Source organism: Juglans microcarpa x Juglans regia, chromosome 5D (genome assembly GCF_004785595.1).
Source record: "Juglans microcarpa x Juglans regia isolate MS1-56 chromosome 5D, Jm3101_v1.0, whole genome shotgun sequence".
Classification (NCBI taxonomy): domain Eukaryota; kingdom Viridiplantae; phylum Streptophyta; class Magnoliopsida; order Fagales; family Juglandaceae; genus Juglans; species Juglans microcarpa x Juglans regia.
The window spans coordinates 27624997-27640928 of NC_054602.1; the positions used below are offsets into that span (position 1 = coordinate 27624997).

Sequence of the window (15932 nt, forward strand, 5' to 3'; positions counted from 1 at the left end):
AGAAGAAACAAATCTGAATTTAAAAATACGTGCTACACCCGCCCCCCGCAGACCACTTCACCCTTCTCTCTAAATTCTCCAAACAACCGATTTCGGCTTGAGGGGCGGCTCCTCCCCCCCCCCCCCCACAACAGCCCCCTCCCCAGCGTCTTTTTTTCTTTCGGTTTGTATGAATATGGGAGAGTTATCGATCTGGAACTTTTCTTCGACCAAAATACTATACATGTCCCACCATGATGTTTCTCATTTGTTGATCTACAAGACTACTGAACTCAACGCCAAACGGAGTGGCGCGTAACCCGCACGAGTGGGTTGAAAGTTAGCCCGTAACCGCAAGAGCATTTTGCTGACGCCACCCGTGGCGTTTCTAGAGCCTGTGATTCCAAGACTTTCCAGATCTATCATCAGTCTTCCTCCTAGCGTAGTAGATTTGGTGTTTTTTTAGTTTATTGGTAGATTCGATTTTTTCGATTCTTTTATGTATTTTGTAGTTTCTGTTGTTGTTTTTCTTAGATAAAAATAATAAGAAATAGGCTATTGAACTTGGTGTCCATAGTCATAGAGTTCTGATCCTCCTTTGGGAGGAGTCAAAGATATAGTAATGCTCCTTTTGGAGAGAATGAAGATAGTTCTTCTTTTCTTTAAAAGATGTTGCATTTAGTTCTGTTTTTACAGAATGTTTTTTTTTTTTTAAGAGAGAGTTTATAAAAGTTAAGATAATATCCATCACAAAAAAATTTATGTATAGGGGTGCCCAGAGGAGATTCGATAGTTTCTATTTTCACACACATATACATATACATATATATATATATATATATAATATATATAAAAGAAAGAAACAAAAAAACTGAATTTAAAAAATCTTATCATGGCTTTATTGTAAACTAATAATTCTAGGAAGTGAAACCGTACGCACGTAGGACGTATGACGCGTGGGTTTTCTAAAGAAGACCATCATGGCAGTTTCTGACGAGGCTCCCCCCGTTACGTTTCCGATGTCAATTTCTTGCTTTCGTTTTCTGTTACCTGTTCTTTTATTTTTTCACTTTGGTTCATAAATCTCTTCCTGCAAACTTAATTTTTTGACTAATGTTTTGGGTTCGGAGAGAATGGGATTCGTGGGGAGTTTACTGGGTATCATTGGTTTTGCCATCGGAATCCCAGTAGGTCTTTTACTGGGTTTTTTCCTATTTATATACGCCGAGCCTGCTGATGTGAAGGTAATACCTGTGTACCTCCTCCTTGTTTCCTGATTATTTTCCCCTTTTTTTTTTCTCAATTATAAATTACTTATCCATGATAAAGTTGATGCATGGATGCTTTATTCTTACCCAAAATCCGGTAAATATGGTGCGTTTTATCATTCTATGATCAGTGACCGGCATGAAGAAGGTGCCTCTATTGTTAAATGTATTATAACATCTGAACCGCAAGTCGATGATTGTGTCACAGTTATTTTCTTATTATTTTTGGCTTCACGTACAGTTATAAACTGGGCGGAGGAAATGATTGGGTCCTTGCCATCATGCCCTATATAAGGGAAGGGGGCCTCGAAGCTGTACCTTCAATGCATTGGAGGAACTATATACGCTAATTTGTAAATTTTTTCAGCTGCAAGCTTGTTTATTGATATAATAACAAACATACAACTGATACGGAATTCCAGATTCCACGTCAGCTAACATAAAAAGTTATTAGTCCCACCATAAATGGTGTGTATACGCACCGGCTTGGAATAACAAAGCTCTTTCAATTATAATGTAAGAGTCTTTTGTGATGGAAAAGGAGCAACAAAAGGAAGAGAAATGTTTTCTGATTATGGATGAGATTGGATGAATGATATCTTAGAATTTAACTTTAGTATCTCTAACTACGTTACTAGGATATTTAGATGAGATAGTTAGTATCTCATTTAACTTCATTACTAGTATCTCGTTTGTTTTCGCAGTTGAGATGAGATAAGTTGAGATTAAAGTTAAAAGTTGAATAAAATATTGTTAGAATATATTTTTTTAATATTATTTTTATTTTGAGATTTGAAAAAGTTGAATTGTTTATTTTATTTTGTGTGGGAATTTAGAAAAGTTGTAATGATTAGATGAGATTAGTTAAGAGGAGTTGTGAAAACAAACGAGGCCTTGGTAGTTGTAATTTTACTATTAAAATTTTTTTAAAAAAAAAAAAAAAAAAAAAAAAAAAAAAAAAAAAAAAAACTTACAATTGTAATATTATGAAATTGTGTGATTTGCTCCTCTTTGGGAAAATCTCTTCCGAACTTCAATGGTGTGAATGAATAGCCATTTTTTTTTTTTTTTTTTAAATCCTAATGCTGTCATTTGTCAGTGAAGTAAGTCTTCTGAACCTACATTTGCAGGATCCGATTGTGAGACCACTTGATGAGTTTGACACAAGCTCTTTGCTTGATATTTTGCCTGAGATTCCCCTATGGGTAAAGCATCCTGATTATGATCGAGTGGGTTTTAAGCTCTTTTTCCTTTTTCTTTTTAAATTTAATAGGTTACAGTTATTGTTATATTCTTCACCCTTTTGATCTAACCTTCTTCATTTCTAATTTCTAAATTTGTATAATTGTGCAGATTGACTGGTTGAACAGGATGATATCTTATATGTGGCCTTACCTCAATAAGGTGATAAAGAGCTTTAGGATTACCATCAATTTTGCAAAGTGCAAGCATATTGATCCAAATAATGAGAATTTAACTAATCATTTTTTTAGCAAATCTGTTCGTTGTGTCTGCAGGCAATATCTGGGATTATAAGAAATACAACAGAGCCAGTGTTTGCAACGTACACTGATACATTTCAGATAAAGTCAGTAGAGTTCAAGAGTATAAGTCTTGGAACACTTCCCCCCACATTTCATGGTAGATATCTCCAATGAATTGATCATTTAACTAACTGAATTCACAATGTTTTAGTCTTTGATTTCCTCATGCCATTTAACTTTATATTTCGAAATTCCAATGCCAAGTAATCTTGAAGAAGGTAACTTCTATGGAAATCTGACCTGAATATGAGCACAATATATAAATTAAGTAGCACTAGGAAGTTAAATAAAGTACTTGTCTGCTAGGCTACAACTGCAAGAAAGCGTGTCTATTGCATTACAACAGATGAGCAAATATCTATGATTGCAAGACGTACCAGCATCATTTAGCTTACAAATTTATTTTATTTTGGAATCTTATTCATCAAACTGGCAGGTATCAAAGTGCACGAAACTAATGAAAATGAACTGGTATTTGAACCCGCGGTTAGATGGGCTGGAAATCCAAATGTAACTCTGGTATTTCAATTATTGTCACTTGAAATTACTTTACAGGTGAGAAGATTTTTCAGACCATATCCTAACAATGATAGTTCAGGCGGGTGTTTGGGAACTTGATGAAAATACGACATACTTCCCCTTGATTTTCAAACAGAATCTGACACGTCTCCTTTCTGTTCATGAACTTGCATAATTCAACTTTCTATTTGAAAATTTAAAAATGATGAGGTCTGTACAATATGTTTCTCACTGACCTTGGATTATTTTATTTCATCATTCTCTTGATGACACTAGTTTATTGTTTATTTCAAAAAGCATTTAAATGGGATTGAAAATGGTACTAAATGATACCACTCTGTTGCGGGTTAAGATTGACTAAGTATTGTTTATGATTATTAAAGAAAACTTTCAAAATTTGTTGATGGTTTTTCCTCAGCTGGTGGACATACAAATATTTGCAGCACCTCGCATTGTTTTGAAACCTCTAGTGCCAACATTCCCATGTTTTGGGAGCATAGTAGTGTCTTTGATGGAGAAGGTTAAGTGCTCAGCAAATTTGACAGAGTCGAGTCTATATGATGTCATAAACGGAAGATCTATTAATTTTGAGTCTCATGTCCTTACGATGAAAATCTTATATTTGCAGCCGCATGTAGACTTTGGACTAAATTTTCTGGGAGGGGATATTATGGCAATACCTAGTTTATATCAATATATTCAGGTTGTCTCTCTTTTTGGATTGCAATAATCTGTTTTAAAGTTCTATGACATTTTAATATACATGTATATATATATATATATATAAACAACATGATCATTAACTGAGCTCATTTTCAACTGCACAATCGGTTTGGACATGATGCTGTAACAATTATAAGATTGGATTGGCTTCATTTTTTCAATCCCTTTATATAAACTATTCCAAGTCATATTTATTAAAATTATCATTTATTATGCTCAATTTTTTAGGGAAAACAGCTAACATGACTATAACCTTAGAATAGATAAAGTACATCGTTTTAAACTAATAATTTAAACTTACCCATAAAAGGTACAGGAATCCTTACTACCTGTCTATTCCTCTGTGTATTCAGTTGACTTTCGTATGGTTTCTAACACACTACAAGGAACTAAGGATGTATTAAATAATTGATTACTGACAGCAGGTGCCAATTTATCTTTCTTCATTTTGGTAACCTAGTGAACCAAAGTGTAGATGAATGTGGCAAAATATAGCTACTCGTCAGGTCATCTCCACATATGAGATCTTTTAATATTTAACTTATGGACAAGTATGATAGAGATTAACTTTATTATGATTAAGTAAAAATATAGAAATATGAGTTAAGATGAGGGCTAAGATTTGAGTTGAACATGAGAATGTTTGAGCTCTAATTATACTTCGAGGACATATAATTTATGCATGCTTCCAAAGGAAGGATACACATTCAAATATAGTTTTTCAATATGAAGGATTGAAGTGTATGTACTTCCAAAGTCTTGGGTAATCTTAAGTTTCAGAATCGATATATTGCAACTATGATTTCCATTAAACGTAAGCATCATACTAGAATGTAATTATTTCTTTGTTGCTAGCAGGATACCATAAGAAGACGAGTTGCAAGCCTCTACCTCTGGCCCCAAACTTTTGAAATACAGATTCTTGCTGGTTCAGTGTAAGTTCACATATAGCACTGTAATGTTAAGGATGTATGACATCAGTGATCCGTGTAAACACTGTCATACGAAATTCAGTGATGTGTGGGTACTTTTAAGAGTGCAAGGGTTAAATTGCTGCCATGTGATTCCATATAGGTTCTTGACTACCTTGCAGATCAGTCTTGGTTGTGTAAATTTTAGGTGTGGTGGTTACATTTGGCATTAATGGATCATTTATATGTTATTGTCTATCTCAATAGAGGGACTATGAAGAAGCCTGTCGGCATACTACAGGTGAAGGTTGTACGAGCACTCAATCTCTTGAAGATGGACTTGTTGGGAACGTCTGATCCTTATGTCAAACTCAGCCTAAGTGGAGATAGGCTTCCATCAAAAAAAACTTCTATAAAGATGAAGAACCTGAACCCCGAGTGGAATGAGGACTTCAAACTCACAGTAAAGGACCCACAGTGTCAAGTTCTCCAGTTACATGTCTATGACTGGGAGAAGGTTTTGTATTTTGTTCTGCTACTTATATTTTAGTGCCTCAATATCTAAACTTGTAGTATCTTATAATGCCATCAACATAAGCAATAAACATATAAGTAATGCTAAGTACAGTCATAAGATGTGTAAGCCTCACACATTCGTTTTGAAAAAAAGTGAGACCCACCATTAAAAAGTAGATTTTTTCAAAGAGGATATATGAGGCTTGCACACTCTATGACTGTACAAGTCATTTTCTTTCCCTAGACATATACTTACATTGATTTAAATTTGGCTATAATGGAATGACTGAACTAGAAATAAATCTTTGCAGCATTATTCATTATTATATTGAAAAACCTGCAAGGACTAACACAATTTGGTCAAGAACATGAACCCTGGTAAAGCTTGTCATTCTGAAAGGTAAAACTTATTGGTCCCCAGTGAAGACATCTGTTGGTTTTTCAGGTTGGGACACATGACAAGTTGGGAATGCAAGTAGTTCCGCTGAGGTTGCTTAGCCCACATCAGACTAAAGGACTAACACTTAATTTGGTCAAGAACATGAACCCTAATGATCCCCAAAACAAGAAATCGAGAGGGAAACTTGAGGTGGAGTTGACATTTAAACCTTTTAGAGAAGATAATGAACGATTTAGTGGACCTTTGAACAGAAATGGAATAAAAATAAATACGGTTGGAAAGGCATCAGAAGATGTTCCCTTACACAGAGTTGGTTTACTTGTTGTTTTGCTCCAAGGCGCTGAAGATGTTGAAGGGAAGCATCACAGCAACCCTTACGCTCTTGTCAATTTTGGAGGAGAACAGAAGAAAACCAAGGTGAATATTATTAAGCCCTCTTCAACTACTAATCCCTTCATGTAATTTTTTTTGTCAGCAGACATATATATGTTGCACTCTTATATCTAAGACTAGAAGTATGTTTTGGGTGATTTATGAAACCCTCTCTGCTTAAATTATAGTATAGATGCACCTTGAGGTGACCTTCTGACTGTGGAATAATATATTTCATCTTATATTGTAATGTTGATTTGTCTAGCTGATCAAGAAAACCAGGGATCCATGCTGGAACGAAGAGTTCCAATTTGTGCTGGAACAGGCTCCTTTAAAGGAAAAGATACATATAGAGGTTATGAGCAAACGAACAGGCTTCTGTTTGCATCGGAAGGTTGGATCTTTATCTTTTCTTGGTCCTTGTTTATTACCTCCATATATCTAACAACTTGCATTTTCTGCATTCTATAATTGATCTAGGAGTCATTGGGGCACGTGGATATCAATCTAGACGACATAGTATACAATGGACGCATCAATGAGAAGTATAATCTGATCAACTCAAGAAACGGAGTCATACATGTTGAAATTCGTTGGAGGGTGATTTGAGATGTGCCAACAATATAGATAGATATTAAATTCTTTTGATTATATTTATATACATGGCATAGGCCTTTGAATCACGGTATCAGGAAATGGCATGCACAAAGTCAACCAAAAAGAATACAAAATCTGCAGTTTGGTTGGAACGTCATTGTTTTCTTGTTAATCTTTCTCTCGTACACCAATAGAAAGTCATTGATTTCTGCAATTCAAAACTTAATATTATCCCATGTTATCTGATGTTCTGTCATGTGCAACAGTGATCGTGATTTTAGTTGAAGCAGGATTTTTCTGTATCTTGTTGGCCTAGCCGGACAGAGTTAAGTCGAGTTGTTTATGTGATTTTTATAATATTTCTATGCACTCTGCCTTAGCTGTTTACGGCTTACACCCCACGAGCTTGTAGCAGATATGGCATAGTTCCAGGCGTTGCCTAAGCTGGAGATGTAACCCGGCTTTGAACGCAGCTCAGGCCTTGATTTACGTGGTTTGGTTTAGGTGGTAAATAGACTGGTGACCTTTATCACATAAAATCTTTATTGGGGGTGGTAAATGTACTAGGCCCAACCCAAGACTCACTAAGCCCAAATCACCATCACGGAGCCCAAGGAGAGGAGAAAATGTATAAAGTCAGGAAAAAGCAATAGAAAGAGAGGAAAAAGAAAGAAGTGACAGGAAATAGAGAAAAATGAGAAATGAGATAAAAGCAAGTCACGTAAGGGAAGAGTGACTTAAAGTTGATTTCCTCATCTACTACTAACAGGGCTACAATAAAAAGGGATTTGAGATCTGAGGTCATCTTCAACCAGATAATAAGAGCTCTAGGATATTATCTTCTCAAGAAAAAGAGGTCTCTGACCTTTATTGTATAGAGAGAAATGAGAGACCATGAGAGACTGTAAAGTACTCATATGGATTTGCCCTCCAAACAATCTTTAGACGTAGGTCATGTGCCGAATCACATAAATTTATGTCTCAATCTCTATTTATATTTCATATACTTATTTTTTATTCATTGCTATAGATGTTCGTAGGACATTGTACCACCACTCCAAACTGCCATCATCGTGGGTTTCAGACGAGAACAATCAAGGCCCAATCACTATTGTAGGCTGAGAATGACTTTTTCTTTCATTCCGACTAGTTATGCGATGTTCAACATTAACAATAACATTTCTATTTTTTTATTTAGTTTGAAATTGATCTCCAAGTTTAATAACCGGAATAATATTAGGGGATGGGACAAACGGACAATTTTGTAGATGCTAATGTGTCACTGCCACGTGTCACCATGTGGTTGCCACATCAGCATGAATAGCACCTACAATTATTATTATTCTTTTACAAAAATAACGAGCTCTCTTATAAACCAACGTTTTTTTTAAAGGGAGTCGACAATTCATGTAAATATTTTTTTTTTAATATTTTTTGAACTTTTTAAATATTTACAAAAAATTTACAAAATCATTAAAAAACACTTCATTAACTATTAAATAAAAATAATAATTTGTAGCTTTTTTCGATAGTCACTCTCGGAGAGAGAGGCATTTCCCTTTTTTAAAAGTACATATTGCTCATTGGTGGTTTCATAATTTTTTCGTAAAAAAAATAAAAGAGTAATACTATATATAATTATAGAATGTATAAGTCTTGTGAAATCATTTTTTTTTTTAAAAAGTAGGATCCGCAATTAAAAAGTAGATTTTTTCATTCAGATCTTAAATTTATTTATTTTTTTATAAAGAATGTGCATAAGACTTGGACTCTCTAAGACTATACAAATCATCTCTTAAAAAAATATTATTATTCATGGCACTACCATGAGGTAGCACGTGGAAAGTGCAACGTTAGCATGTGCAAAGTTTTCAAGTTTGTCCCACGCCCCTAACATTATAGGGTTGAGCACCGATAGTTTTGGAGTCAGAGTGCCCCACCTCCGACTACGACTTCGGCTTTGTCAAAAGTCGAATTTGATCTCCGACTCCGACTCAAATTCTTACAGCCTCCGATCTGACTCTGATTCCAACTTGTCGGATTGGAGTTAGAGCAAAGTCAAACTTGGGCTTTTTTGTTAGGTTTTTTTTTCTTAACCATTTAAAATTTCAATTTGATAATTTTGGACTCTCACTAATCGGATTTGGGCTTCTATATTTCAATTTTATTTCAATTTTCAATTTTATTACAACATAACCAAAATTGTAAAAATAAATCATGCATACAAATTAAACTCTGAAATAGGGATATGCAAATACATGTTCGTACGTTCTGACTCGTGCATGCACATCTTAGGTGGATAAGCCTATTAGCCTATGTTTGTCTCTCATATGAAAAAATAGCCAGTCTGAATGTAACCTTGGACACTATTAGGTCTGTGCAGAAAAGTTGCTGACCCGGTCCTTCCGCGAGACCTGACCGATAAGAACGGTTTGAACAAACTTGCGGGTCGAACCCGTTAAATGCCAATTTTGATCCGACTAACACGCTAAATGCCATCCCTCCCCATTTCTCTCTATCATCATTGGCCTCACATTGACATGCGGACATAAAATTTGTCTCCAACAACTCTCTCTCTCTTTGCCCCCCTCTCTCTCTCAATGTTTTCATTCTCTCGGATAATTTTCAACCAATTCTCCCAAAGGTTCTTGCATAGTCGACGAATTTTCTTGGTGGGCTTTGTTGTCTAGGTGTTGAAATTCAATATATATACTTATACCTTTGTGTGAAATAGGAAGATCAGAGAAGATGATCGAAGGAAGACTGTCTCTGATTGGAACGTTGTTTGGTGGAAATAGGAAGATCAGAGAAGATGATCGAAGGAAGACTGTCTCTGATTGGAACGTTGTTTGGTGGTACGGTGGTTATAAAGAGTGGCTATTTTCTATATTGACCCTTGGATATTTTCTAGGTTTGATTAGGGTTTCTGGGTAAGAAACTTGTTCTTTGTTCTTTTAATTTTTATTCGCCTTTTAAGCTCTCTCTCTCTCTCTCTCTCTCTCTCTCTCTCTCGTTTTTGTTTGGTTATTAATCATTTTCAGTTCTGGGTAAGATACTTGTCGTTGTTTGGTTTCCGAGAAAGTGTTGGAAAAAGTCTCTCCTTTTTTGGCTCATTTTTGTTTGGTTATCAATCATTTTCAGTTTTGGGTAAGATACTTGCTGTTTATAATAATATATAAAATTATAACTTAAGCATCTTTTGTCAAACAAGTGATTGATCACATTCATTTTCTTTCTTAATAAATAAATATATCTAATGTAAACATGAGATGGGTTGGATCAGTGTGGTTGAATACAGTGACCACTGCGGATTCTACGACAAAAGAGAGACCACGAATCATGTACACACAAACTAAACTATATACTCAAATGATGAGCTTTTTTCTTCCTGGATTTCGTTTTGAAGCTTTCCTTTTTTTTTTCTGCTTTTTTCAATTCTAGATAAGATGCTTGCTATTGTTTGGTTTTCAAGAAAGTGTTTGGGAAAAAAGAAAAGGTGGCGTTGTTAAAAATAAATAAATAAATAAAACTTAACGAGTTGACCTGTGCCGGGTCAGGCCAATTTATGTTTCTTGTGTAACAACTCACTAGAAATTTACTAGTGGAACTTCTATTGACTTTAGGAATCTCGTGAAAACCCCATAAGTTTTTACAAATTGACCAATTGCTCAGGTTTTAATCTATCAACATGGTTAGTGTTATCACTCGCTATGGTGCTAGGAATATGAGTTTAATTATTTGAGGTAGTTAGAAGTGTCAGAATGAGTTATGGTCTTCACCATTAGACTCAGTTGATTATTTAAGATTTTATGGCGTAATAACTCATTTTCATAATTTTGATGAAACGACTGTTCGAAATTGTGAAATTATTTTTTTAGGGCACTTCAAGGATGAATTTCCGTAAACGATTTTCACTGTAGATTAACATGAATATTTAGAATTTTTCAATACTAAGTTTTTATGCATTTTTTTTTGGAGTGAATAGTAACCTCGATATGTACACCCAGTGCAGTGTTTTCAAAATCACAGTGTGGAATGTCCAAATTAGGTTAGAGAAGTTTTATTTGGACACTTGGCAATATCTTAGCCACACATAGTGAATGGTATTATACACTTGACACAAAGAGAAACCATTAGATAGATTTGTGAAGGAAATCAATGTGTGAGATTATGTCACCTATGCAAAACTTTGTTTCATCTATTCAACCAAATTGTGACAGACCAAAGAAGATTTCAATCCTAGCAAAACCTAAATGGTTGGAATCCAATTGAAACTCCAAAAGCTTGGTTGAAACCGAAACCCTAAACGGTTTCCCTAACCCTAAAGTTGGCCTCCAAATACTTTCTAACCCGATTTCTAGCATTGTATTTAATCACTTGATTAAATAACTTCCATATGTTATTAATTAATCAAATCTTTGTTATGACATCATTATCTAACTTTTTAAATCTTGAAAATTTGATTGGGCCAAGAAAAATTGGTTTTGGGCTTGATAACATCTCAAACCCTAAGCAAACCCCTTTAAACCCCAAATTGAAACCCACTTGGTTGGGGCCTACCAAGGCCCACGAAATTGGCCACCTTGGCAAAGCTTCTTGAAGAAGTTTCCTCCTCCACATGGCAGACCATCCATTGCCATTGGCTGCATTCAATAGTGACTTGATGTGAAGGAGAAATCCACTCCATCAACCTGCTGCAGGCAATCCTCCGCCCTTATTACTCTCAACTTCATGTCACATAGCCAACTTCAATCAAGAGTCTTTCAAGCCCATAACTTCCCCCTCCAGGAGTCTAAAGTCGTGCAAGACACACTTCTCTCCATTTTATCACTTCTCTTTCCCGTTCTTAGAGAGAAACCTAAAAGCGCTCTATAGGGCAGATTTCTGTGTCTTTTTGCGTGGCCATTTTCCACCCATTGTAAGTATTTTTTCACGATGACTCATTCGTAAAAGTTGTTCGTCTTTGCGTTTAGTTTCGGTGGATATCTTATTAGTCTCATTATATACTCATTTGATCGGTCAAAAGTATTTTTAACCATAAAAAGGTCATTCTAAGAGTGAAATTGGAGAGTATGATATGTTTTGGAATTGTTGACCAAGCTAATGGACATATCTTGGTCCGAAAATTTTATGGAGTGTTTCTAGCATGTGTTTAAGAATGTTCATTGAGGTTTTGTTTTATGAATAAAGTTTTTGATGATAGATTTTCTTAAATTTAGAAACTTGAAAACTGGAAGTGAAAAAACAGTTTTTGTTTTGTGAAAGTTTGAATATTTCGTGGTTTAATCTTATTCCAAAGGCTTTAATATTTTTATATGATGATCCTAAGTATCTTATATACATGTTAGGATGTTATTTCAAAGATATTTAGTATTATTTTTAAAGATATGATTTTCTATGCAAGAGGATTTCGGTTTGGCCTAAGATTTGATATTTTTGGGTTAGATCCATGTTTTGTTGAATTTTAGCCATGTGATTTTAAGTTTGATGGTTGGATCTTCTTAGGACACATTTTTTAAACCATGAGATATTTTAGTTTGAAGATCACATGTCTTTAAGCCATGGATCAAGAGATTGATCAAAGTTAGTGGAGAGAAAAGTTTTTGTTTTGGGCTAAGTTTAAAACCAAAAACACCAAGTGTCGTTTTGTGATTTTTGGTGACTTTTGTTTGATGATTTAAAACATGGTTGATCTTAGGATGATGTTATGAATATGTTAGAAATAAGATTTGATTTTTTTTTGGAATTCTTGGAGATGTTTTTATTAAAATCAAAACTTGTATTTTTAAGGGTTTACTTTTTGTTAAAAAGTTTGGGTCTTTTTACAAAAAGTTTGGTGTTGATGATTAGCTTTTCTTAATGGATATTTTAAGTGTGCTTTTAAACTTAGGATAGGAAGATTTTTGTTACAAAATTTTGGTTTAATCATGAGTTTTGAAATTCGAAAGAATTGCAACCAAAATCAAGAGAAATTGCCTATGTAGGTTTCGGCCATAGTGAGTTTTCCATAGTTGTGAATGGTTTTAAATTTTTCTGAGTTGATATTTGAGTTTAGGACAAAATTTACATGAAGAATGTAAATTTTGGTCATTTTTGGAGTTATAATGTGAAATCCTTAAATTATGGGTAAAATGGTCATTTTCTCACATGTAGAGGGTAAAATGGTAATTTTACTTTAAGTTTTCTATTTTCACATTTCTAATCATTAGTAATTAATTTCTAATTTTTAGAATACCCTTTTTCAATTTCTCGTGTTTCGCACTTTTTCTAGTAAAACGTGATTATCGAGGTAAGTTAGCTCTTAATTTACTATCAGATTACTGTGTATGTGTGATGGGTAAGAGAACTACATTTTATGTTTGTTTGTTGTTTTATATGCCATGCCATGCTATGTCATCTCATGTTTATCTTTTACTCGAATTATTCTGTCACGAAATACTTATCTATTACATAATATATTTTGTCTCATGTGACTATTTGTTGCAAGTATGTCACATTACGTGTGTCATCTGTTACATATATGTCATGTCACGTAATATTCACTGTCACATGTTATGCCAGGTTATGAAATGTTGTCTGTTATATGTTATTCCATGTTACAAAATTTTGTGTGTTACATGCATGTCATGTTATGAAATGTTGTTTGTTTCATTTATGTCTCGACATATGTCATGTTTGTCTTCTTACATTCATGTCACGTTACGCTACGTCAGGACTTCTGTCTTTTCGTATTCATGTCATCTCGTCTCGAATACAATTTGTGTATCTCGAGAACAGTCTTATTAAATTATTCATGTCAATCACGACCCTAAGCACTAGGATAGGGTAATATCCTAGTGGAACTCATTTGTTCACTCTGGAGTGTCTAAATAAGTGTGAAATTTCTTGGGTTGACGAAATATAGTCAACAGGTTGTGAATGAGGCCTAACTAGCTGGTCACCGGGGCACGTCAGGCACTAACGCCGATGGAGCCACTTTATTTTACGTATGTCCATAGCAAGTGTGGCACAAACAAATTATGGGGCTACAACAACTGTGGAGCATGAAGTATGGGGCTACAACAATTGTGGAGCATACACTACATGAGACACATCAATTGTGACACGTAGAATATGTGGGGCCATAGCAATTGTGGAGTACGTATTAACGCACTCACAGCTGGTATAGACACATGTGTTGTGATGCGGTAATCGGCAGGGACACACGGCTTAAGGGGACCCGTGTAGCACCCGTATGATCACTTTATTAATTAAGTCTACTGAGCAAGATTCCAAGTTCATGTATTTCACATTCAAGTCATGTTTCACATTATGTTATGTTTAAGCTGACGTTCATGTCAAGTTTCAAGTTTATGTCACGTCAAGCTAAGTTTCAGTTTCAGTTCATGCCATGATATGTAAAGTCACGTTATGCTTATTATTTAATGCCATGTTATGTCAGGTTATGTTATATTTACTATTGACTTAATTGTGCATTCATACATTTATTGCCATGCGTGTATAATTAATCTGTGTGAAGGTTTTTTGTTAACTTGCTGAGATTTGTAATCAAATCTCACTGTGGTAGTCCCAACTACCATTCCCCCGAATAGTAGATCTTGTTACAGGATCTGAAGGAGAACCAGGAATAGACCAATTGGAAACGGTTGACTAAGCGATGGTGAGACATAGATGTAGTTGTCCTAGATTACTACTTGTATTTTGTGGAGTTCAATCTCCAGCACTCTTTTGTTCACAACCATTTTGGACAAGTGTTGTGATCTCAGTTGTTTAGTATGCCTTTATGTATGAAGTATGTTTTAAGTATTTGAGATATTATAATTTTGGTGTATAGTATTGCTCAAAAAAAAATTATCCGTTGCGAATATTGCATAATATTATATGCATATTAGGAACATTGCATCTTACATGTCATAAATGGGGGCAGGTAACCTTGTGTTGCATGTCCTGACGCCTCGGATGTCTTTCCGATCCCAAGCGGAATCTGTGAGCGTCACATCTTGTCTATCGGGTCGGATTAGGTCATGCCCAAACACAGACCGGATTGGTCGGGTTGCAGGCCTAGACACTATAATTTGGTATCGATAGGTAGTTGACAACAAAAATCTATAATCTTGGACACTATAAACAGATAAGTATTACATATCATCATTCTAGATATCATGAAAACAATATCACAAAGATTTAATACAACTAAATTCAAACCAGCAACAAGAAATTTTCCAACTATGAGGATAGACTCAAATATCCATTAAAAATACATAATCAAAATTATAAAGCTAAACCATTCATACAAATTAAAAATACATAACTAAAATTATAAAGCTAAATCATTCACTAGAATCACTACAAGTTAAAAAAATATAACCAAAATTGTAAAACTAAATCATTCACTAGAATCATCACAACTTAAAAAATATAACCAAAATTACTAAACTAAATTATTCACTCACTACAAGTTACAAACACATAACCAAATCTAGAACTAATTTACTACAACAATAAGTTACAAACTTACAAGCCATCAAATATTATTAGTTGTTCACAACTACAACTAACAATCCAATTTAAATTTCATATTATTATCTCATTCCTGAAGAAATTTATAGGCCTAACTCATATCATAAAACCATTTCTACAAGAGAGGATTACTCATTCTTTATAAATATGTCCAAAACCGTGCTCATAGGTAATGTGAGATTATTCTTCAACACCCTCCCTCATGTGCAGTCTAATATTTTTTCTGGTCCTTGTCACGGGGTAAGTAATGTGGGCCCCATTCGTCTTATGGCAGGCTCTAATACCATGAAAAATTAATGGGTCTAACTTATCTCATAAAATCGGTTCTAAAAGAAATGATTGTTCATTCCTTATAAACATGTCCAAGACCTTGTCCACAGGCAATGTGTGATTATTCCTCAACACCCTTCCTCACGTGCAAGATAGTATTTTTCCTGGTCCTTATCACGGGGTAAGTAGAGTGGGCCTCATTCGTCCTGTGGCAGGCTTGATACCATGAAGAAATTCACGGGTTTAACTCATCTCATAAAACTAGTTCAATAAGAAATGATTGATCATTCCTTATAAACATACCCAAGACCTT

The 15932-nt window shown here is 34.7% G+C and overlaps 1 protein-coding gene across 2 annotated transcripts; it reads left to right on the top strand.

The window, feature by feature from the left end:
* Positions 1-886: 886 nt before the first annotated feature.
* LOC121264678 (synaptotagmin-3-like) lies at positions 887-7223 on the top strand. 2 transcript variants are annotated; one of them, XM_041167968.1, is made up of 12 exons: positions 887-1223; positions 2378-2476; positions 2601-2651; positions 2765-2888; positions 3228-3346; positions 3729-3830; positions 3939-4013; positions 4892-4968; positions 5212-5461; positions 5906-6277; positions 6498-6626; positions 6713-7223. In XM_041167968.1, the coding sequence occupies exons 1-12, from the start codon at positions 1113-1115 to the stop codon at positions 6839-6841; spliced, it is 1638 nt and encodes a 545-aa protein (XP_041023902.1). In that variant the 5' UTR covers positions 887-1112; the 3' UTR covers positions 6842-7223. The 2 variants fall into 2 exon arrangements, with proteins under 2 accessions (XP_041023902.1, XP_041023903.1); XM_041167969.1 differs by lacking the exons at positions 887-1223; positions 2378-2476; positions 2601-2651; ... (1 more) ...; positions 3729-3830; positions 3939-4013.
* Positions 7224-15932: the final 8709 nt, after the last annotated feature.

What these genes read in the sequence shown, in the direction of transcription:
- LOC121264678 (XM_041167968.1), top strand. Translation starts at nt 1,113, where the DNA reads ATGGGATTCGTGGGGAGTTTACTGGGTATCATTGGTTTTGCCATCGGA. An exon ending in ACTTCCCCCCACATTTCATG is followed by an intron (nt 2,889 to 3,227) that starts GTAGATATCTCC and finishes TCAAACTGGCAG; the next exon opens with GTATCAAAGTGCACGAAACT. An exon ending in GTTTATATCAATATATTCAG is followed by an intron (nt 4,014 to 4,891) that starts GTTGTCTCTCTT and finishes TGTTGCTAGCAG; the next exon opens with GATACCATAAGAAGACGAGT.